This window comes from Poecilia latipinna, unplaced genomic scaffold, assembly GCF_001443285.1.
Source record: "Poecilia latipinna isolate Pla-1442-1.1 unplaced genomic scaffold, P_latipinna-1.0 Scaffold1037, whole genome shotgun sequence".
Classification (NCBI taxonomy): domain Eukaryota; kingdom Metazoa; phylum Chordata; class Actinopteri; order Cyprinodontiformes; family Poeciliidae; genus Poecilia; species Poecilia latipinna.
In genome coordinates this window covers 108,488-129,402 of record NW_015113653.1, presented here as the reverse complement: position 1 = coordinate 129,402, position 20,915 = coordinate 108,488, and the positions used below count along the sequence as shown (strand labels likewise).

The 20,915-nt window shown below is 37.3% G+C and overlaps 3 protein-coding genes across 6 annotated transcripts; 1 reads left to right on the top strand and 2 right to left on the bottom strand.

The window, feature by feature from the left end:
• Nucleotides 1–555: 555 nt before the first annotated feature.
• Nucleotides 556–8,850, bottom strand: LOC106959004 (probable G-protein coupled receptor). The gene is made up of 2 exons (XM_015051240.1): nucleotides 7,181–8,850; nucleotides 556–2,895 (listed from the first exon to the last, which is right to left on the bottom strand). Exon 2 carries the CDS (start codon nucleotides 2,794–2,796, stop codon nucleotides 1,516–1,518), a length of 1,281 nt encoding a protein of 426 aa, XP_014906726.1. The 5' UTR covers nucleotides 2,797–2,895; nucleotides 7,181–8,850; the 3' UTR covers nucleotides 556–1,515.
• Nucleotides 8,851–9,108: 258 nt separating this feature from the next.
• Nucleotides 9,109–12,365, bottom strand: LOC106959014 (uncharacterized). Of its 3 annotated transcripts, none has more exons than XM_015051259.1 (6): nucleotides 12,255–12,365; nucleotides 11,807–11,990; nucleotides 10,944–11,100; nucleotides 9,962–10,134; nucleotides 9,548–9,776; nucleotides 9,109–9,426 (listed from the first exon to the last, which is right to left on the bottom strand). In XM_015051259.1, exons 2-6 carry the CDS (start codon nucleotides 11,972–11,974, stop codon nucleotides 9,224–9,226), a joined length of 930 nt encoding a protein of 309 aa, XP_014906745.1. In that variant the 5' UTR covers nucleotides 11,975–11,990; nucleotides 12,255–12,365; the 3' UTR covers nucleotides 9,109–9,223. The 3 variants fall into 3 exon arrangements, with proteins under 3 accessions (XP_014906745.1, XP_014906746.1, XP_014906744.1); XM_015051260.1 differs by having other exon boundaries at nucleotides 11,816–11,990; XM_015051258.1 differs by lacking the exon at nucleotides 12,255–12,365 and having other exon boundaries at nucleotides 10,944–11,899.
• A 297-nt stretch (nucleotides 12,366–12,662) lies between these two features.
• Nucleotides 12,663–19,221, top strand: rrp9 (ribosomal RNA processing 9, U3 small nucleolar RNA binding protein). 2 transcript variants are annotated; one of them, XM_015051256.1, is made up of 15 exons: nucleotides 12,663–12,918; nucleotides 13,017–13,111; nucleotides 13,747–13,859; nucleotides 13,948–14,015; nucleotides 14,390–14,431; nucleotides 14,533–14,659; nucleotides 14,747–14,871; nucleotides 14,992–15,084; nucleotides 15,196–15,296; nucleotides 15,393–15,527; nucleotides 17,332–17,394; nucleotides 17,517–17,674; nucleotides 18,486–18,565; nucleotides 18,716–18,789; nucleotides 19,080–19,221. In XM_015051256.1, exons 1-15 carry the CDS (start codon nucleotides 12,835–12,837, stop codon nucleotides 19,180–19,182), a joined length of 1,461 nt encoding a protein of 486 aa, XP_014906742.1. In that variant the 5' UTR covers nucleotides 12,663–12,834; the 3' UTR covers nucleotides 19,183–19,221. The 2 variants fall into 2 exon arrangements, with proteins under 2 accessions (XP_014906742.1, XP_014906743.1); XM_015051257.1 differs by having other exon boundaries at nucleotides 12,666–12,918; nucleotides 17,517–17,662.
• Nucleotides 19,222–20,915: the final 1,694 nt, after the last annotated feature.

The following is a 20,915-nucleotide window of genomic DNA, read 5'->3' as shown; positions in this document are numbered from 1 at the left end:
CACAAATGGGCACCAAAAGCACTCACATCATCTGTTACGAAATGGCATTTTCTGCTTACATAACCATGTGCTAACTAGGCTCAGTTTTGATCACAGACTTTTTACAAGCAAACACATGAAATCCAGGTTACAGGCCACTGAGCTTTTCATTACAAAGACAAAATATTTCACAGTAATTAGTCAGCGCTCCTGTGTTTATGTTTTGTCAATACTATTATAATACTCACCATGAAATCCAGAAATATTCTTACAGTTACTGAAGACAATAAATTGAAAACAAAGCTCTTGTATTTGCATTGTTGTTCATAAGCTGTTTAAGCTACAAAGTTTGACATAAACCATGCTTTTAGCTAAAGTTAAAATCACATGAGACCATAGAAAGGACATCAAAACACAAAGAATTCTGGAAAATGATTATTTTTTTATTCGGTTTTAACAGGATAGACCAACATGAATTAGCATATAACTGTAAAGTAGATGGCAAAGAAAACATGGTATAAGAATCTCTTACAAATAAAAATCTGAAAAGTGTGTTGAGGATTTTTTATTATTATTATTCAAGGTAAATACTTGGAACAACCACATTTTATTGAAATTACAGCTGCAAGTCTGTTTGGGTATGTTTTACATTTTAACCCTGTTCTCTTCAAAATAACTCAAGCTCAATAAAATTAGATGTGAGTGCCTGAATACAGCAATTTGTAACTTTTCCATATATCTTCAATTGAATTTTGGTCTGGACTTTGACTGGACCATTCTTACAAATGAATATGCTACCATTCAAATTCATTTTTTACTGTCGTACATTACACCAACATGTTCACTAAAAGAGATTATATGACTGTTTATTGCCGCAATGTAAAAAAAAAATAAAAAAATAAAAAATTAAATTAAAACTGTTTAAATTCTGACTGTATAAGCTAAAGAGAAATGTACCAAGGTGATTGATAATCTGTTTTTAGAAAAAAAACGTCTTAACAAAAACAGATTCATGTGATTATGTAAAAGATCACAGCTTTTCTATAATCATTAAATTCATAGGGAAAAAAATATTTTACCAAATGATCAAGTAATGACTTGCAGAAAATTGCTTGTATTTAAATGAAATTATAAAATAACATGTTCTCTTTCAGTTGTAGAAATATTTTTACAAAAGGAAGAGCGATCCACTTTTAATAATCTACAAGATCTATGATTTGTATGTAAACCTGTTGACTGATTCAGACTTCTGAAGTAATAATATCATATACACAGACCCCCTCTTTTTGAAACTAGAACTACTAAGTTGTAGCTTATAGTTTATAAAAGTAGAGTTTGCTTGGAAAAGCATTAATGACTTTACGATCATTTCAGAACTTTTACAGATTTTACAGTATCAAGTTTTAAAAGACACAACAAATTATGTTTGTCATGTTTTTGTGTGAAGATTTGCTGGTAGTAATTAAATCATGCTATCCTATATGACTTCTATAGTCCAGCAGGTTATTAACATCATGTCAAAGCTGTGAGGTACATCTAGTTCAACTCTTCTGGAATCTGACCTGGTATCCTGAAACCAGTCTGCCCAGTTTGATCCAGAGTGGTTCTGGGACTGGGCATTACAAAGCTTGCACGTGTCTCTATTGTGCAACTGGTCCTATGGAGGAACTCCAGGAAGTTTTCATGGCCCGAGCCCTCGTGGCTGGAAAAGGCCGGGTCTGTCGGGTATGCTGAGTAGCAGCGCCTCAACTTGCACAGCTCCTCGCGGATCTGTCTGTTTAGAAGTCCGTAGAAGAAAGGATTCATAGAAAAGGAAGAATATGCCAACCAGGTCACCACTACCTCCAAGTCATTAGGGGTGCAGGGTTTTGAGTTCAGTATCAGATGGAGGTGGAAGGCAAAGTAAGGCAGCCAGCAGATTAGAAACTGGCCGACAATAATCATGAGGGTCAGAGCAGCTTTACTGCCAATAAAAGGCCGATCTCTTGTTATCCTGCGAGGGGCGTGGTGAGTCGTGATGATGGTCGTCTGACTGTTTATAGAGTCTGAGCGATGCTTGACCTGAGTGTTTGTCCATGAGGGCAGTGGCCCATGCTGCTGTGCCGCCACTCGGGCCACCTTGTACACATTGCAGTAGACAGCGAAGATCACCACAGCTGGCAGACAGAAACAGGTGATGCTGAAGAGAGCAGAGAAAATACGCCTGTGGTTCTTGTGGCTCCAGTGAAGTGAGCAGTGTGCAGCACTGATGGACTTCAGGCCATAAGACGGCCATCCGAAAACGGTGGAAAAGCCCAAAATGGCCGAAGCCACCCACACCATCACCACAACAGCTGAGGTCAGCTTCAGGGTCATCTTGACCTCATAGCGCATGGGGTGGACAATGTAGTAGTACCGTTCCACACTGATGGCTGTGATGGTGAAGATAGAGGCAGCTATGAGGATTACATTGAGGAAGACGTAGATCTGGCACTCCAGCACAGTAAACATGACCTCGGCGAAGTACGGCGAGCTGGACACGATGCCGAGAGGCATGAGCAAGATGGCGCACAGCAGGTCCACTGCACAGAGGTGGCACACAAAGGCAAATTTCCTGAGGTGAGGGGCTTTGATAATGACCACCATCACTGCGGTGTTGGCCAGAAGTGCGAGAACGTTCAGGGTCACCATGAAAAGCAGTCCTGTCAGGTCTTTGAATCGAGTCAGCGGGTTGGGAAGTGTGCCCAGCTGCCTGTTGGGAGCAGAGGCCATGGGTGTCCATGTTGAGGTGCTGTCATTATACTCGGAGGTGAAAGCAGTGCTTGACTCCTCCATCATTCATATTAAAAGTTTCAAAGAAGATGTCTGCACTCCTGTTTTCCCCATTACTCTGTCATCAGCTCCAAGGATGTCTTAGAAATAAACATCTCTTCACTCCTGAAAAGAGGAATAAAAAAAAAGTCATTTAGGCACATTTTTAATGAATTTCACATAAAGAGTAAACATTTTTCAAGCAATTAAAACATTCACTAAATGTAACATTTGCATACTGCTGTCCTTTATGTTTGACAGTCAGTCCTCTACATGCTCATTAATGTAGCATCACATAAGAATTGCCATCTGTGAGTTCTTTCTGTGTGCATCTGTTCAAATGGGACCGAAATTCAAATTCTTTTGGTTTAGTGTTTCCAGATAGAGCCCAGTGAATTTTTTTACCTGTCAAAAATGGAAAACTGCTGCTTCTTCAAATACCTAAAAGCAACCCAAAACAAACAGACTGAGGGTAGTAACACCAGGAGAAAGAGCTAAAAAAAGGTGATGGTACAATGAAAAGGTCTGAAAAAGCTTTTGCTCCATCACAGATTTCTTCTGTTCAGCTTTTTATTAGATTTAAACATTTAGATAATTGATCAATCTATCATATTTTTTTTAGATTACAAACTTCAAAATCAGAAAAAGATAGTCTGAAGAGGACTTTATCTTCACTCTTCTTGCCTGAATTGTTTTTATTCAACACATTCTTCCATGATGTGGGTTTAAGTGCCAAGGGCCTGTTTTTGAATCTCAATCAAACTTTAAACCAGACATTGATTAAGCCATTTCAAAATCTTAACTTTTTTTTTTTAAGTCATTGAGGTGGCCTTCCTGGTGTGCTTCATATTATCACCCAACATCCAACTACAATTTCTGATAGCAACCAGAAATTATGGTTCCATGATTTGTGACAAGTCAACTGACTGCAAAAGGTGCAGAGCAATCCTACACCATCATCATGTTTGATTGTCAGTCTAATGGGGATTTTCACAAGATATGATGGAAAACTAACCTTTCAAAAAGTTATGCTTTTGCTTTGCCAGTACAATATTTTTTTTCCCCCCTAAAGGGATCACTGAGACGTTTTAGGCAAGAGGTGAGAAGGGCTTTGTGTTCTTTTAGGTCAGCGCTTCTTTTCACCTCCGCGCTCTGTGTGACATGTATCCCATTTTTACCCCATCTTTTTTTCTTTTACTGTTGAATCAAGACCACTGACCTTAACTGAGGCAAGAGAGGCCTGCAATGATTAAGATATTGTCACCCTGAGTGATGTTCTTTGGTCAGCCACTCCTGTGAAAAGGTCATCACTGATCTATGTTTTGTCCATTTGTGGATGGATGGCTCTCATTGTGATTCACTGGAGTCCAAAAGCCATAAAAATGACATTTTTCAGACTAGTAAATGACAGTGAATTTGCTTCTCATCTGTCCTTAAATTCCTTCAGACATGACGTGTTCCATTAGGAAACTTTTTTGCCTACTTTATGTTATCAGCTACATTCTATTTGAGCAATTTCTCAACTCTGCAAGTCAAACTGAAGACTGAAGCAAACAATGTGGTTTCCCCGTTTATCAGGTGAAAGAGTTGTTTTCCTCTTACAAGTAAAACTGTATAATTATTAAAAAACCACTTTTGAATTCACTCAGGTTGATTCCCTTTCAATTTAAAGTAACTGGATTATATAAAACAAAAGTGGGATATAAAAATATCTCAACGAAATACATTTATTTTTCACACCTGGCATTTCAGATATTTTAAATGTAAGTCTTTATACGACAACAAGTTTCATTGTTTCAACATTCATGTGTTTCTTGGTTTCAATAGCACTGCATATTTTCATGAAAATAAACTTTGTTGATATGTGAAACATAATTCTTACTTGAAGAAACTAAGATTTTAAAAACATGGGATGCAGTTGTTGCCCATTTAACATTAAAACTTCCTCTCGTCAACCTGCTGAGATAAAATACATGGTTTCCATATATTTTGATTTCCCCTATTTTCACTACTTAGTGAATATGTATGTTATACTTCTGATGTAGAAATATTTAAACCAATAACAATGAACAGTCAGGGTGTTGCTGTGTGGGCCATAGTTTGTTGCTAGAGGAGTGTGATGCAGGAGTTGAGAGAAATTTTCCGTAAACGAAAACAACTTGGCTAACATCCTCCTTTCACCCACTTCCCTAATGGAGTCCAAAGGGCAATCCGGGACACTGCTGGATTCACATAACTTCAATTATAATCTGTAATTACTCAATGCTTTTTATGCAGTCATAATATGAATAGTGGAAAATGCCAATGAATGCTTCAAGATATGTATTATCTGTACATATCTCTTGATATGTAGAGATAAAAAAAAAAAAATCTAGATGAATAGGAATGGCATCAGACATATTTGAAATGTTGGTTGTGGATACTGTGAATACTATGCTGTAAATTTCAGAAATCTTTTATGTCTAGGAAGAATTAACCATGTCATAGCTGCTTCTGGATTTTATGAATCAGAAACAAACTTTCTGTATTTAATCTGAGATAAAATTGCTGTGAAATTATGAATTAATCCCTCTGGCAGATTATTAAGTTCTGAATGTGCAGCTCAACTTTAGATTAAAAAATAACATGACCACAACAAGTCGAGCATCTAGTGATGTCTGCTTGACATTTTTAAACTTTGACAGCAAAAAAATAAATAAATAAATAAATACATAAAACTTTCAACATTAACTTTAGGAAGATTAAGTAAGGGACACACTGACTTTCTTTGAGGAGGGCAAAACATGATCAAGAGGAATAATTCATGGGGGACGTTGTGACTCTCCTCCATCTATAATCATTCTTCAGAAATAAGAGATAATGAGTGTTCTTGTTTCAGTCCGGCTGCAGCTGCACACTAGCATTACAGTGATTAGTGTGTGATCAGCGCCACCCTTCATCATCATAACATCAAAGAGGATCCTCTCTTCACAACGTTCACAAAACAACACAGAAAACACTGTAAGGTGGGACTAATCATCAAGCAGAAGTTAAATATAATGTTAACAATTTTTGCATGCATCTTATGCTTCAGTGCCCTCTTTATGTGGATCTCAACAGTTGCTTTTAAAAACCATATTTGGGTTTCATATTTGAGACAGAGTGTCCTAAATGCAAGGCCCGATGTTATCTGCTGACTGTAATCTTCTCTGGTGGACAGTGAGCGGCATGCCAGTTCTGCAGCGGTTTATCCCCCAGCATGGAGACTTAAAAACGTACATCCTCACATTATGTAAGGTTGTTCTCATAACAGACATGTTCTTGTTGCAGACCAACATACACTGAAGGCGTCGAGTCTATTTGATTTTTTTGTTTGTTTGTTTCTAAATGGGCAGAAATTGTTCTATAGAAATAAAATTCACATATTTTTACTGGCTTCAAAGAATTATGCAATTCTTTAAATCCATGCAGGATCTAATTGGACTTAATGCTCCCCAAGATGCTTGAATTATGCCCAAAATAAACAGTTTTGGTTGAATGTGTAGGATTACAACGGCACTGTATCTTTGGTATATATTGAAACCTGAGAATGGACACAAATTTTAATGAAATAAGAAAGAAAATTATTCATTTCTAAATGTAAAATTTAATTACAATTGGTTGAGAAATGTTATAGTAACAAAAATAACCCACAAGTAAGTTAAATAGGTAGAAAATAGCTCATAGAAATCTTCAGAGAAAAATGGTAACTGTTTTCTTATTTAAGTTGAAATTAATATTAAAAGCAGTAACAGGACAATACTGAAGTAAAATAATTTGCAATGTAAAACAGTTGTTTTTTTTTTGTTTGTTTTTTTAAAGTGTATTAAAAAGAACACATCATCACAGTACACACAATTGATTCCAAAGGTTAATCTTAGATGCAAATTATAAAAAAGGAAATATAAACATAATTTAAATGCAAATTGCAGTTTCATTTAGGTATTTATTAATTTTCTGGTTTTAGAAGATATAAAGACTTTTGGACACTTAATTTTTAAAATGATATTTCAGATCTCACCACTTTTCCTACAAAGTCTTTTACAAGGACATGGTGAAATTTGATGTAAACTATTTTGTTTCAAATTTAAATATTTCAGGGGAGCCACTGGGGGGTTCTCTGATTCATTATTAAATGCATTTATTGATTGTATTTTTTTGTCTCTCTTATTGGTACAACCATTAGTTTATAAGTTTTAAGGTGTCTTGATAATGTTAACATCAACACCAGGCAAGTATAAATTGAAATCACTTTTCACTGTCCAAATTTTCTCTAAAAATCTCATTAATTACAACTTTCATAAAAAAAAATAAAAATAAATAAAAAAATAAAAATAATGTGTCCATAAAAAATTGACTGCTCATTTACACAAAAACAAGTTACAAATCTTACATTTTATAACTGAGCCTTGGTCCTGTGAGATGTTCTTGTATAGCTGAGCCCTTCCATGAGTCCTTCTGCTGCCCAAAAGTCTTCAGAGGTGTTAAAATCTTTGATTAAAAACAAAGGATTCCTTAAAAAGGAACATATGACCTGAGGGAGCACTGATGCCACCAGTGTGAGAGGAAATGAACTGTGAGAACTGACTCAGCTGCAGGGACGGACGAGGGAGGAGCCATCAGCTGGTGATCACCTCAAATCCCTTCTTTCAAGAGGAGATGAGCACACCAAACCTCCTCTCTCCAATGACACTCACTCTTTCATCCATCTGCATGTGGCGGCGACTGTTACACACTGTATACTGGGATCGCTGTTACACATAATCCTTTATTCTCTCCATAGCTCCAGAGTGAGTGAGGGCACTGGAGGATTGGTTAGCTTCTCAGCGTTACCACCAGATTCTGAAAGGTTCATTCTCAACATTTCAATTAGCCGGAGACACACCTGTGGGCTTATTTAAAGGCAATCCCTTGAGCATAGTGTTTCTTTGGGTGACACAATGGAAAAATCTGAAGAAATCAGTCAAGTTGTCAGAAAGATAATTATGGACAAGATATTGGGAGTGAAATCCAAATGCCTGAATGTGCCACATTTATCTGTTGAAACCATGATATCCAAGTATAAACAGCATGGAAATGTTCATCATATCTTTCCAGACGGAGATTGTTTCTGTGTCACAGAGATGAATGTGTTTTAGTGTGAAATGTGTGTAATACCCTGGAGCAAAAGCAGAAAAAAAAAAAAAAAAAAAAAGAAGTGAGGAAGCTGGCTGAAGTTAATAAGTGAGTGTTGTTGTCCAGAAGAACAAGCCATGCATCAACATGGGCAAAAAGGGGAAAAGTTATCATTTCCTATGTGGCAATAAAAACGGAGGTTAGTTTGCAAATGAACTCAAAGACAAAAATCTTAATTTCTAGTGGCATATACTATGGTCTGATGAAACTAAGGAGGAAATGTTTGGCCATAGCAACCAGTGCTACCCTTTAATTTAAAAAGTTCAAGCTTCCAAGTTTGTGAATACCAACTAAACTGGGCAGAGGTTGTGTTGTTTTCTATGTATTTTGCTGCACAAAAACACAAGAGACTGGTGCAACTGACATGTAGCAAATATATATAATTTATGAGGCCCAACTAATCTAAAGCAGAAAACGTTTATTTAGTATCAGTCAGTGAGAGGCAAAAGGTCATGTGACCTGTAACACAGTGGGCAAACAAGACTCACCACTGACATCTGTTGACTGTCAGAAAAAAAAAAAAGCAAACAATAGAGAATATACTGGATTTTATTCTACTCACATAATTATATAAAAAAATACAGTACCTGAAAAAACACACTGTTCAGAGGAAGGAGAGCCTTTCACTTAAATTATCATCTGAAACTGTGAACACAAAACTCAAAAACACAACATCACTTTTTGCACAGATCATCACAAATAGCAACAGTTTGAAATGTACCTGGTGTACACATATGACGTACACTTGATTGAGAGGTTAAATGTTATTCTGTTTCTACGCTACCACAACTTACAAAAACAATCACCGCAACAGACACACTTGTGTTTAGGAACCTGGGCATATATATATATATATATATATATATATATATATATATATATATATATATATATATATATATATATATATATATATATATATATATATATGCCCAGGTTCCTAGTATATATATATATATATACATACATATATATATATATATATATATATATATATATATATATATATATATATATATATATATATATGTGTGTGTGTGTGTGTGTGTGTGCGCGTGTGTGTGTGTGTGTGTGTGTGTGACATTTTATAGTGTTACCAGCTTTTCAGACACTAAATAATCAACTAAGAGTTGTCAACATAAAAAGTGTTCTATAAAGTTTTGAAAAACTTAAGCAGCTTAATGTGGGAGAAAATTTAACTTGGTTAAAAAAAAAAGGCAACGATGAGATTAGCTAGTAATACAGTGGCAGATCAGCACCACTAGAAAACAGAGTCATTTGCCATTGCATCATTTCTAGACAGAATCGAAGCATCTTGGCAGAAAGTTTGATCAACAGACGCTCTGCTTTCAGTTTTAACCAAGCCCAACCTCTTCTTCAGCAGCTTGTCCTCGTTGTTCAGCTTTGTGCGGATGGCATATTTAATCTGGGTAGTGTCGACGCCAAACTTTTCTGCGACATGATCTGAAAAGTAAAAAAAAAAATAAAAATAGAGAAACATTGCAAAATACTAACGATATTAAGGTAGATATTGTTACGTTACAAAGAGTGATGTTTGAGTTTTGGCTGGTGCTCTTTATCTCACCCATTAAGCTTTTTAAGATCTCAGGTGGGAGAGGAGGCTTGTGGCTATCTTCTCCTGTGAAGTTATTCTTCCGGCCCTGCAGACAGTGAGTGGCCAAAGTGTCTCGGTCGAAAATGATCATCAGCAGAGCGCCGACATACTTCTTAAAGTCAGAAATGTCTGCAACACGCTCATAAAGATCTTTTGGCACTCGTATGTTCTCAGCAAGATACACAAAGTTAAGGTCATCCTGAAAAAAAAATAAATAAAAAATGATCACATAAAAATCACACTCTTCATTAGTATGGTGAAGGATATAAATATCCCAATACAAGCACAATCAGGTTTGTCCAGTGTGATATCCAAACAAAAACTGAGCCAAATACCTTTAACTGATGTGTTGGCAAAAGACTTACAGATCATTCTGGCACTGACCTCTGGGATATTATGAACTCCTCCCACATGAACTCCAGAATCGCTCAGGAAGGTCACGCCTTCATCAGTGTTTTGTGGTTCAACCCCGGCCTCGCTTCCGTGAAGAACGTGATCCAGAGTTGCTCGAAGTTCATTTGCTGTGTGCCTCATCTGTATCATGAGCGTGTTCATCTCTGCAAATTATGTTAAATCAACATAAATACACCTGTAAGACACATTTTATATAACTTGATAACTTTGCCACAGAGTAGTGGTTGAAAAGCGAGACCCAACACAAGATAAGTATTCGCTGCACACAAAAAATATAAGCTGCAAGACAAGTTCCAGCAAATCGGCTGGAGTCGTCCTGACATTCTCACGCAGGACTAGAGGATGCAGTGAGGCTGTGGGATTATTGTTTCCTGCATGCACATTACTCAAACCAGCTTCTTTACAATTACTGAAGTCTTCATGAAGTCAACATTTAAGAAAGCTTCTAGGAATAACCATGATGCCTTCACTCATATATAAAATAAGACATGATCGTCATTACAAAATGCAATGTAATTAAACTAATATTATACACTACCTCTAGTTTTCTTCATAATTGGTAATAACCCGCAGTTCAATCTAGAATAAGACTACATCAGCTTCTGTAAAAGCCGCATGGAATCCATTTAAGATCTGAACAGTCTGGACACCAGAACTTTGTGTAATTAAAGACATAAAATGTATTTACATTTTTGCTGCCATTTAACTTTTTGGAAAACATTTTGAGTATTATTTCTTGATATTGTTATACTTGTCAGATTTAAAATTGATTTATTTTTAGTCACAGATGGATTTTTTTTAAATCATTTGACCAAACAAATCTGCAAAAATATGACATGGACATGACATCAACAATAACCACACATCTGCTTGATGTCACATCCATGATGTGCTCATGGCAGGACGTGCTACTAGATTAATGATTGATTACTTGGTGTATCTTTCCACCAACCTTTGAGTTCCCTCAGCTCTCTCTCAGCTAAGATCCTGCATCTGCGCTCGTATTTGAGCTGCGCCTGCAGCTGCTCTATTTTCATGAGGAGGCTGACGGTGTCCGTCCTGATGCCTTGGCTTGCAAAATGTTCTTCATCAGAGTCAAAAGTTTCAGGCTGCCAAAGGAGAAGAAAAGAGACGGTAAATAGTTTCCAAAGAACGTGCAAAACCAGCTCTGCTTCGGAGTAAGCATGGGCTAGTTTCTGAGACATAAAAATGTGGCTGTTTGAGAATATTTCCAGCTCTGGAAAGCGACGTCTTTGCATGACAATTAAAGGAATGCCATCCATCACTCTCATTAAAATAATTCTGTTTAAAACCTAGAAGCTACTAGTGACATGTGGTTTGCGATTAAACCGATATTTTGTCGATTTCAACCCTGATTTGGCACCCATACTGCTCCTTCCATTTCTCTCATCGGTAAAGAAGCCATTTTCTATCAATGCAACTATAAACGCTATATAGCATATCTATTTTTACTACTTTGATTATTATTATTATCCCAAATGAACCCTAAATATCTTAGAAACCTTCTGTAGTTGAATATTATTTCCTGGTGACACATAATCACGTTTTCTTACAACAGACTATGAATAGTTTATGACAAATTACTTTAATTCATCGATTTCCAAAGAGATACGAAACGCCCTGTGGCAAATCTGTTTTGAACCAGATTTCTTTAAAACTTCAAGCTACGAAAACGATAGCAACCCGGTCAAGATTTTAGTCGTGCTTCAGATCGAAACAATGTCTTTGACACAACAATGTCTTAAAATAGCAACTGTTGCTTTTCGGTGAATGGAAAGGTTAAACTGAGTTCATTGTGATCACTTCGTTGGTGGGAAGAGGGGAGTGGCTGGACTCTTCTGCCATCCTGTATCTGTCCTCCACAGACCCAGTGAACTCCTGGACATCCAAAGGGCTGCCGATCTTTATCATCTTCACTTGCGGCTGTCCTGGACTTGATCCAGAGCTTCTCTTTGGAGGCATTTGAGAGGAAGTAAATCTGGACATATAGAAACACATTCCAAGTTTTGATTTTCTCCACAAACAGGGGGTCAGACAAACTTTTCACATTCATTTAGCGATCATTCCTTGTTTTCATATTAAATTATTTAATGCCAGACAAGATGGAGAGGTTTTTTTGTTAAGATCGCTCCCACTGCCCCTTGCCTCCTTCTCAGCCCCTCCCACTAAAGCAGCTGGACGCACAAACTATCCATCAGCTGTTGTTAAACTAAGCTTTAATGTTAGTGCATAAGAGTCTCACCTGACCGATTAGATAGCCTTCAGGGAGAGAGCCTAAAAAACACAGTCACTGAAGACAAAGGCAGCGGAATACATGGAAATACTGCGTAGTAGAGGAAGTAGTAGTACTACTCCAGTATTACAGTATAAAGGTCCTGATGTAGTTGCTTAATTTTTTTAACACTCGCGTAAAAGATTTTCACTCGCATATGCGTGAAATATTAAGTGCATGTTTATATTTAAAACTACGTGGAAATTATGTGCTTTGAACTGATATGTTTTAAAATCCGTATTTTTTTACAAATACCTGTGGAACATTGCTGAGGAGAGGTAGTTCCCGAGGGAAGCATTTTTAATCTGTACAACTTCCTGTTCCACCCTCTTTCAAGGATTCGACCAATGAAAAATCACTCTTCCGAGAAAAGGCGGGGCATTTTAAAACTGGCAAGGTTCCGAGCAAATCAGCATTTGTTCTTCTGACCAGGCATGGACTACCACATTGGTTGCGATCTACACATGTGGCTTCAATGTTCCTGCTAAGAGAAACTTGAGCAGCGATAGAGCTAAAGTTTTTTCTAGAACGTATTTTGTCACATATCACAATGTCGTCGTCTTTTTTCATTAAGACAAAAGGGAAACCTAAAACGACCAAAAAAGGCAAAGAAACAGCAGCGGTAAAGCGGAAGGTAAGTTGAGTAAACTGTTAGCAATCAAGCTAAGTCATGTTAGCAACTGTTCGTGTTTATGCGCTCAATAAATGTGTTGATTGTATCTTTTGCTGCAGGCTGATGGAGATTCAGGAGGACAGAGCAAAATACGAGCAAAGAAATCCAGCAGCAAATACAATGAAGAGATTTCCAGTGACTCTGAGGTGGAGAGGTAGGAGAGAGGATGTTACTTTTTAAGTTGAACTCTTGATTCTGCTGGTGAAATTTCAGTTCTTGAGGAACAACAGGTGAGCTGATCAGAGTTGATGGAGAGAATGGATGGAGCTGAACACAGAACAAGTCTGGGGGAAAAAAAAATATTAGAGCCTGTAAAAGACTGAAGTCTGGAGCAAAAGTTCACCTTCCAGCAGGAGAACCATTCGAAAAACACAGCCAGAGCTACAGTGACACGGCATAAACCACCACAACATTCCTGTGTTAGGATGCCCTAGTCAAAGTCCAGACCTAAATGAATCAGTGGCATGAAAATCTCCATCTAATCAACAGGAAGACAAATCGGAACAAAGTTTGTCTCCAGATGTGAAAAACTCATAAAAATATTCCACAGAAGACTGAAATTACAGTGAAAGTTTGTTCTCTTTCCACTTCACCGTTGCGCTCTAATTTGTATCGATCTAATACACAACATTTCTAAAACTACACTGATTTTTGTGGTTGCAACTTAAAAAACAGATGCAAGATAAAAATAATCAAATTCTGCTCTTCTAACAAGGGTAAATTACTGCCTAAGAACAAGCGATTCCCTGTGATTCAGTATGTGTGTTTATCTTGTTTTTTTCTCTGTAGTCCCACCGTGTCGAAGAAAAGGCAGGCCAAAGAGGAGATTGAGTTTGAGGAAACTCCACAGGAGAAGAAGCTCAGATTAGCTAAACTTTACCTTGAACAACTAAAAGAAGAAGGTAGGCTTGTGTACATTATTGTATATGAGTAAACTGTAGCTTTGCAATGTTTAAGATAAGATTTTCACAGATTAATTGTTCTTCATAGAGGAAAAGAAAGCTGAAGATGAGTCATTTGAGACAGATCTGATAGCTGGACGGCTTCAAGAAGAAGTGGTAAGAAGTGTCTTCTGGTTGATTAGGCATTTCTGAAGACCCACAGAGAGACTAACAAACACATTTTTACCAAAAATACACGTCTGGTCTGATGAGACTTCTAGTTTGTACACCTGCTTTATTGTTATAATGTTTTATTTTCTATCTGTTGTGCCATTTGGCGGTCAGATAGATACAGTCACTAGAAGTGCTTTGCACTATTCTAACAAGTATATTTAACCCATTGTTTAGTAGAGTAATTGTACAGGCCAAAAATATGGACTTTTGACATGAAAACATGTACAAACTCTGTAAAGTCTCATAACATCTGAGTAGTATATATGTTCTTGCTGAACTTCTCTCTGTTCTACTTACCATTTCTCATTTTATTTCAGCTTGAGCAGAAAGGGAAGCTACAGCGTCTTATAGCCAAAGACGTAAGTGTGGAAATGTTTTTCCATTCAATACCTCTACATATCTAAGGTCCTTAAATAATATATTTTTTTTTTTTTCTTTTTCTTTTTTTTTTTTTTTTTAGCTGTTGCCACCAGATGCTTCAGAGATCAGGGTGCTAAGAGGTCACAAATTACCGATTACGTGTCTGGTTATAACTCCTGATGACAGATGCATCTTCTCAGCTGCCAAAGACTGCTCCATAATTAAATGTTAGCATTTGGCTATATATTTTAACTGCAGTGAGGAAAAACTGGGCTGTAAATCTGTTAATAAATCTTGCTCAATGATATTTTCAGGGGATGTTGAAAATGGGAAGAAGCTCCATACAATACATGGTGGAAGAAAAGGTACAGAAGACCGCCATGTTGGACACACGGCCCACATCCTGTGTATGGCCATATCGTCAGATGGAAAATACCTGGTGAGAAAAAGTGCTTTGTTTTCTGTTGATTCCTGATTTTGTTATGGAAACGTCTGTATCACACCTCTGTTGTAAAACTGCCACATCAAATGTAACAGTGGCATCTTCACACCTCTTCAGGCCACAGGAGACATGAACAATCTGATAATGATTTGGGAGGGAGAAACGTGTAAACATCTGTATAAATTTACAGGACACAAAGGCCCGGTGTCGGTACGTTCTACTCCTTTTACCCAAAGCGCTATAAAGCTTTTCCCCTTATAAAATGTGTTGCAGGTTTAATTTGGTGCTGCAGAGATGAATATCTTTCTGTTTGGTTCTCAGGGTCTTTCATTCAGGAAGGGAACTCATGATCTGTACAGCGCCTCTCACGACCGCTCAGTCAAAGTGTGGAACGTAGACGAGAACGCATACGTGGAAACTTTGTAAGTCGCTCTGCAGAAAAGTAATCCTTTACAGCGCTTTTCTTTGTGTGTGTGTGTGTGTGTGTGTCTTTGAGTCTAATGCCGTTGCGTTTGCAGGTTCGGTCATCAGGATGTGATCACCGGACTGGACAGTCTGAGCCGTGAGCGCTGCGTCACTGCAGGTGGGCGAGACGGCACCGTCAGAGTGTGGAAGATAGCAGAGGAGTCGCAGCTGGTGTTCCACGGACATGAGTGGGTTTCTGTAGATCTCTGACCTCAACTTGTTTTTTGTCAATCTGTAATGAGCTAACTGGTTGAAATTCATTGCTTACCCTAGTGCAGTGTAAGTTTCAGATATATTGCGTGAGCTTAAAACTATAGTTTTTTTTTTTTTTTTTGTTTGTTTTTTGTTTTTTGACAGTGCAAATAATAGGAAACCTTTCCTGTCTCACCTCTCCTACGCTTCAAATAGAGCATAGTTTTTATTTGTAAAGCTGGAGAAGTACAGACTGTGACCTTGGCTGCACTGCTTTACATATCGGTTTCCTCTTGAATTCTCCACCTAGAGAAACATGAAAAAATCCCATCAAGCGTTGAAATAACTATTGTGAACCAGTAGGTGGCAGTCACACCAAAAGTAACAATTAGAGACACATCGATCAGAAGTTTGTGGCCGAGGTATTATAAATGTTTTTTTAAGACGATTGTGATTTGTCCTATAGGATTTAAGACCAATATTAAATATATTTTTTAACTATTTAATGAAATTAGGAGCCGAGGCGACATCACAACGCATCTGTGAGAGCAAACAAACTTAACATAATTCTGGAGTTCACATTTAATTTTCTACATTTAAGCATCTTATATAAATTAGGTTTGCATTGCTGGAGCAGAAGCCTGGTGAATTCTCTAGAGAACGTAGATCTTTAGCCTCAGTCTTAGACTTTGAAATAGCTCCTGAGTTTTTAAAATCCAACATGTTCAGTAACAGAGGTTGAAACCTCAAAAGGCTAAAACACAGCTCCACTCTTTTCAGTTTTCCTATGCTACTGCATACAGATGTGTGCGGCTAGTTGTGTTGTGACAGGAAAAGCGAGACAGATAAACCATCTTTGTGAATTTATTGTTGTGCAAAAACTCAGCAGAGTGTGACATCCTGTTCCTCAGCCTGATAGCAGAAATAGCCCACAACAGAAGGAGAAAGTGAAATGTTTTTCAATTTGAAACAGTAACATTTAGTTACTGTCAAAACAGCTGCAACTGGAAAAACCGCTTCAGAGCTAAAATTACCTGAATCATATCTTAAATATGTATTTACCACATGCTGGTAAGTAATGTGTGTAATGTGAGTAAGATTTGACAAATCCAGTTAGGTTCATATTTTACCATAAACTGAGGTAAATATAATTTTGGAAAGCGTTAAAAAAAAAAATCTCTTCCTTCGCAAAAATGTATTTGAACATTTGTGGCAATAAAAATCAGACAGAAAAGGCACAGCTGTATTTCATTCATTAATATACAAGTATATATTTTAAATAAGCTTCTGCCTTCTATTTGTCAAGTCAGGTTTATTTGTATACCACATTTCAGCAACAAGGAAATTCAAAATGCCTTACACCATAAAAACTTCATACAGTCATCAATTATGAAACAAGCGATAAACATTTCATTACTGTTGGACCAGAACACACATCAGCAGCAATTTAGAAATGTGCTCACATCGTTTCAACTGCGGCCTGGATGAAGGAGCTGCCAACACGGCAAAAACAAAATGCATCTGTTGCTTTAAGCAAAAGTTACATCAAATAAAAGACGCTGACAAAACGATTTAAAATAGATTGAAACATAAGATGAGAAAATAATTAAATGATTTTTACTGTTGGGTAACAGCTTCTCACTAAGGTGTGACACTTTTTTTTTTTTTACTGAATAATGCAATTCAGCAATACAAAAAAAATATTTTATACCCATGTACATAAATGCTGATTTTATTTGTTTGTTTCTATAAAGGGACACACTGTAGTGGTGTTATTGTCTTCCTCTGTTTGTCCTTTAGAGGTTCGATTGATTGTGTCCAGCTCATAAATGAGGAGCACATGATAACAGGAGCAGATGACGGGTAAGAGATTTTATTTTCACATTCATGGTCACTCATTTGTCCACCCACCCTTTATGTTAGTGGTTTACCAGGATCATTTATGTCTCGTTTGTGCCCTCTTTTCATTTTCTCAACAACCTCAGCTCAGTGTCTCTTTGGGGCGTCAACAAGAAGAAGCCTCTCGGCACGGTGAAGCAGGCTCACGGCTGCCATGGCGATGCGGGGCTGGAGCAGCCTCATTGGGTGTCCTCGGTGGCAGCGCTTCACAATTCGGATACTGTAGCCTCAGGTGCCTCTGGCTGTGAGAGTCCTCTTCACGAGCTTTTTAATAACTCAACAATTTGCTGTCCGCCAGGCATTAGACCACGTACACGTGGAAATTTAATAGTAATTTTACTAATACCCCAAATTTAGGTAAAGGGTGTTGCGCACAAGAAGAGCATCATTAATAAGCATCAAGGAGACTTACCCATCTAGACCTCAAACATTTAACTTGTGTGCTTCAAAGTGTGAAAGGAGGGTGAGACCAAACTAAAACGTCTCTCGAGTCCTTCAAAAAGAAGACAGCTGCAGACTTTTAAAGAAGTCTTGAGCTGTACAGAAAGCTGTCTGCAAATGAAAGACATTCAAAAAAAACTGTCAACATGCCCAGGTTGGAGCAAATTTACCTCAATAGCAGACTACAAAATGTTAGAAGTCTTCAAAAACCCAACATTTTATCAAATACCTAAGGCAGCTTCTCACTGCTGTTATCCACGGAAGGGCATGTCTGTACAACGAGATGTTTGACTTTAATGGGAGGCGTGCGACGAGGAAACTTTTGCCCTCAGAGAAAAACACGAAAAGCTGATTCAAGTTTTCCAGAGATCACGCAGAGATTTTTGTTGTATTTACCTGAAGTTAAATCACTTTTCTTCTACTGGGATAAATAAAACCTAGACATCCATATGTGATTTCTGGGTCACATATGGATGTATGTGACCACATACATTTCTGAAGGAACTGATTATATTAGGGTGTTCAAATTAAGTAATGCGTTTGGTTCTGCTGTGTTTTCCTAGATTAAAACTGGGTGTGTGTGCTTTTTACGCTAACCATTGTTTCCTCTGCAGGTTCTCACAACTCCCAGGTGAATGTGTGGAAATGTGGCCAGAACTACCGTGGACTGGAGCTTCTGTTTAGCGTGCCAGTGGTAAGATCGGTTAACTTGCTCCTATTTTGAAGTTATTATTTTAAAAATAGTTTTATCATAAATGTAAACATGGTATGCTAAGCTCGGAATTATAAATCACTTTTGGGTTCAATTAGTCTTGCTGAATGTGTTTTCTGTCGTCCTTTTTAGTCTGGTTTCATCAACAGTCTGAAGTTTTCGAGCTCTGGGCAGTTCTTGGTGGCCGGAGTCGGACAGGAGCACAGGTACCAAACTAATGTTCATGTTGCCATGGAAAAAATCTATGACTACAACTCAGAAAGCATACTTGGTTTGTGCATATTCTCTAGATGGCACTGTTGAACCACTCCTGTAACAGAAATGCACCAAACTTCTTTAAACGACAACAAATAAAGATTTTATAGTAGAAAATAAGAGGAGAAACATTTTAAACCTTATTAGTCTGACTCTGAAACACTGAATGTTTCAGCTCTTCAACAGTTTTGTGAAAAATAATATCTTATAACTTGTATGTGGACTTTTGTTTTGTGCACAGATTGGGACGATGGTGGAGATTGAAAGAAGCCAAAAATGGGATTTATATAATTCCTCTAAAGAGAAAACCATCAAATCCAGAAGAAGCAAAACAGACAGAATAAAGACCTTTGTATTGTAAATTAAATGTTTAAAACCTACAGTAAATCCCTTTGTTTTCTTTACTTTTAAGCAGCTTGAAAAACCTGAAGGGTATTTATTTAGCCACTAACTACGTTTTTCAGCATTTGCTGTTTTTATGGAAGTGCAGCTCATCTTCTGTGAAAGAATCGCAGCCTTGTGGGTGAGTTCAACTGCAGCGGGATGGATGAAAGGTGTGAAGAGGCTGCGTTGTAGGAGTCTTTGCATTTCCTTCCATGGTAGCTGCCTCTGTACAGGTCATTCGGAGAACGAAACATTAACGCGGTCTCAACTTCCCAGATTATTTGTTGATGGGGAGCATTTTAAGTTCTTATTGCAATTCTATCAACTTCACACTGATGGACAAAGAAGTTAAACATCTGACATTGAAAGTCACACATTCCTTAATTTGTGTTTAGTAAAAATGTTTTCAGGTTCTTGCAGATTTGTTACCTGGTGAGTATTTACTGCAGACTTGGAGCTGGCGTTTTAGGTGGCGTTTATGTAAATGTCGATCTCCGTTGTGCAGAAGAGTTTCTGCTCCTAGACATGATGCTGATGGTGCTGTTTGTGCCAGATAAGCCCCCTAAAGATGAGCAGCCTTTTGATTCTTATGTTTAAAAATCCCTGAATTTCTCCACTTAATGACAATAAAAGGTATCTCAAAGCTGTGGTGATGAACAAGCAGGAAGTCAGACAAATGCCGTTTCCTCTTCATACATTTAAAGTTAATGGTTTCAAAAAGTCTTTAGCTGAACTACTGGGTGTGTTCAAAATATTAGCAAAGCATCCCTGACTTGATTAATCATCGTTTTTAAATGAAGGAGGAAGTCAGCTGGTTGTACATGCAGGTTATAATAAATTCCTCATCAAAAATCTGTTAAAGCAAAAGTTCATCTCAAAGGCTTCAAATTGGTAGACAATTTGTGAGATGTCATAACTAGGAGGACCTGGAAGAAAACTGCATTTTAAAAAGATCAAAGAATATCCAAAATATAAGTCTGTGGTCAACTCCAGGGTCATCAAAGAAAATCTACAGTTACCTTTGACCCCAAGGCAACTGTAGGAAGTAAGTTTTGGGTAATGTAACAATGGGAAGATGCTTATTTGAAACCAAAATATTGGCCAAGAGTGCCCGCGAAGTCATAGTGTTAGAAAAATATGTTAGAATTTGCTAAAGAAAAAAATATTCACAATATTGAAGGGTATATGAGGATGAGATTCTTCTGAATCAGAATACATCCACCACTGTGAAGCATGGTGGCTTGGGCATCATGGAATGGGGGTGTTTCTCATATTATTTGATTTTATACCAGTTTGAAGACCCACACAAACTTGAAAAAATATTGCTTCATCCTGGGGGGAAAAAAAAAAAAATGGCGTTGAAACAATCCTAAAACACACCAAGTTTATCCTTATGGAGTGGCCAGCCTCTTCACCAGACCTTCAGCCAAGTAATTTCTGAGACAAAGAAATGCAGAGGAAGGATTGGAGTATCTCTTTATGTGCCAGAAACAAGTTAACTCTGTGAAAACATTCAGAGAAGTTAAAAAAAAGAAGTGGTTTAAGAGTTATTAATTTTGCAAATTCACAGAAACTATATCCTCAAGTCGTCTTTAATAACGTTTTGAAGATGTGAGGAAAAATCCAGAACCTGACATTTCAGTCTTATATATATATATATATATATATATATATATATATATATATATATATA

Bases quoted from the DNA above. Each gene is read 5' to 3' on its own strand.
- LOC106959004 (XM_015051240.1), bottom strand. From the start codon at position 2,796: ATGATGGAGGAGTCAAGCACTGCTTTCACCTCCGAGTATAATGACAGC.
- LOC106959014 (XM_015051258.1), bottom strand. From the start codon at position 11,283: ATGAGAGTGATGGATGGCATTCCTTTAATTGTCATGCAAAGACGTCGC. The intron at 10,135-10,943 runs GTTGGTGGAAAG...CATAATTTGCAG, and splicing joins AGAGCTGAGGGAACTCAAAG to AGATGAACACGCTCATGATA. The intron at 9,777-9,961 runs GTCAGTGCCAGA...TTTTTTTTTCAG, and splicing joins GAGTTCATAATATCCCAGAG to GATGACCTTAACTTTGTGTA.
- rrp9 (XM_015051256.1), top strand. From the start codon at position 12,835: ATGTCGTCGTCTTTTTTCATTAAGACAAAAGGGAAACCTAAAACGACC. The intron at 13,860-13,947 runs GTAGGCTTGTGT...TGTTCTTCATAG, and splicing joins TGAACAACTAAAAGAAGAAG to AGGAAAAGAAAGCTGAAGAT. The intron at 14,432-14,532 runs GTAAGTGTGGAA...TTTTTTTTTTAG, and splicing joins AGCGTCTTATAGCCAAAGAC to CTGTTGCCACCAGATGCTTC.